The sequence below is a fragment of the Ipomoea nil genome, unplaced genomic scaffold, assembly GCF_001879475.1.
Source record: "Ipomoea nil cultivar Tokyo-kokei standard unplaced genomic scaffold, Asagao_1.1 scaffold2426, whole genome shotgun sequence".
NCBI lineage: Eukaryota > Viridiplantae > Streptophyta > Magnoliopsida > Solanales > Convolvulaceae > Ipomoea > Ipomoea nil.
Genome location: NW_017618854.1, coordinates 281,437 through 283,531, shown reverse-complemented (window position 1 = coordinate 283,531; position 2,095 = coordinate 281,437). Strand labels below are relative to the sequence as shown.

The following is a 2,095-nucleotide window of genomic DNA, read 5'->3' as shown; positions in this document are numbered from 1 at the left end:
AAACAATGAAGAGTGTTAATCTATGAACTCCAAGCAACTTCAAGCTCTTAGCTTAGGTGATCCAAATTGGGCAGTCATCTTTTTGCAGAAACCATAAATATCCTCATCAGGCTTCAAAGGCTTCAAATTAAACCATTTTATTCTTCAATGCAGCCTCTCAGTAGACTGTATCAATCTGGTCTACAATATTCATGCTTGGCTGTTATGGCAACTACGCCTCTCGTCCCATTGTGTACTAGTGCGATGCCAAAAAAAAGGGAATCAGACAGACTTTATTGGGTGTACCCACAAACCTATTTCCTCCGCTCCGTTCCTTAAGCCATCAACATGAGGAATAGATTTGATGAGATTGTTGCTGCAATAATGCCTGCACTAACCCCCAAAGCCGTGCCAACACTGGAATCAGTAGATTCAGGAGTTTCTGCACTAGATTCAGATTCTGATGGTGCAGTTGGTGTGTTCGATGGGGATGGAGATGGCGATCCTTCACTAGATTCTGGTGCTTCAGTTGGTGTCTCAGTCTCTGTGTCAGTCTCTGATGGGGATGGAGATGGTGACAACATCTTCCTTGGGCTTGATGCTGGAGATGATATTGGGCTACCAGTCGGGCTTGATGCTGGAGATGATATTGGGCTACTAGTCGGTGCACTAGACGGGCTAGCAGAGGGGGACTTGGCCGGGCCAGAAACGGGGCCAGAAATGGGAGACCTTGCGGGGCCGGAAACCGGGGCAGAAACAGGACCAGAAACCGGAGACTTTGTGGGGCCAGAAACCGGAGACTTTGTGGGGCCGGAAACTGGGGACTTTGCGGGGCCGGAAGATTTTGCAGGGGCAGAAGCAGGGGACTTTGTGGGGCTAGAGGATTTGGCAGGGCCAGAAACAGGAGACTTTGCAGGGCTGGAGGATTTGGCAGGGCCGGAAACAGGAGAAGATTTTGCAGGGCCAGAAACAGGGGACTTGGCAGGGCTAGAAGTTGTAACTTGAGACGATGAGGGAGAAGAAGTTGTAACTGGAGACGATGAGGGAGAAGTTGCAGTCTTAAAAACGCTGAAAGGAATAATGACATTGCTGATCTGCAACACGGACAAGTCATAAGCCCGAGTCTCAACCGGCTTCACCATAAAAGACGACACGGCAGCACCTTTAGCTTTAGAAACAAACTGCACAACCTGTTTGCCCGAATTCGTGACGTTCAGGAACCCCTGATTATCCACAGCCTGACCAGACGCCTGAAAGAGCGTAGTCGCCAACTCACCTTGACCCGGCAAGTTGTGGAGCTTTTGAGCATCAAAGTAATTAAGAATCACATGAACACTCATGACCTTTTTCAGCACATCTGGTGACATCCCAGATAGAGGGCCAATGTTATCATTGTCGACCACCAAAATGGTATAAGGCGGCTGGCGTGCATTGATCTCGTCAGCTAGGTGGGTCTGAGATAAGTAGCTTCTGAAGGTGCTGAAAGATGGGTACTGGCCAAGGACGGCGGTGATGTCAATAGCCGTGGCACTACTGAACAGAAGGGTGATGGAGAAGAATATGATCTTGGAATCCATTTTTCGGAGTTTATTTTTTTTTTATTTCTGTTGTTTTATTTTCTTGGTATTTACTCTTTTTTTGTGTGTTTAGTTCTTGGTGAGGGGGTAAGCTTTTATATTGAAATTGATAGAACTGTGAGCAGTGTTTTAGGCTTATTTGCGGAGAGTCTGTTTGGGGAAGATTGGAGAGGAGAATTTGGTGGCAGATTTGTGATGTTTGTGGTGCCATTTGTCATTGTTACAACACATATATCATAACTGTTTAGTTTTCTCCGCTTTTAAACTTTTGCTTACCCCCAGAAAATAGGAAATTCAGATAAGAATTGAAATATTTAAAGTAAGACCATTTAAATTGTGTAGCACTACCAGGACTATGTGGTCTAATGGTATTCGGGTTGGATTTCCATTTGGAAGATTATGAGTTCAAGCCTCAGTGGAGGCGTTATTGGTTCTTTGTGTTTCAGTAGGTTGAGAAAGTACATGAACAGATACTACAATGTAATAGAGCCAGTAACTTTCAAAAAAAAAAATTGTGTAGCACTATGTTATTATTTTTG

The 2,095-nt window shown here is 45.1% G+C and overlaps 1 protein-coding gene across 1 annotated transcript; it reads right to left on the bottom strand.

Annotated features, from left to right (window-relative positions):
• Positions 1-314: 314 nt before the first annotated feature.
• Positions 315-1,556, bottom strand: LOC109152536 (mucin-1-like). The gene has a single exon (XM_019300234.1). The coding sequence runs from the start codon at positions 1,554-1,556 to the stop codon at positions 315-317; it is 1,242 nt and encodes a 413-aa protein (XP_019155779.1).
• Positions 1,557-2,095: the final 539 nt, after the last annotated feature.

Coding starts and splice junctions, on each gene's coding strand:
- LOC109152536 (XM_019300234.1), bottom strand. CDS start 1,556: ATGGATTCCAAGATCATATTCTTCTCCATCACCCTTCTGTTCAGTAGT.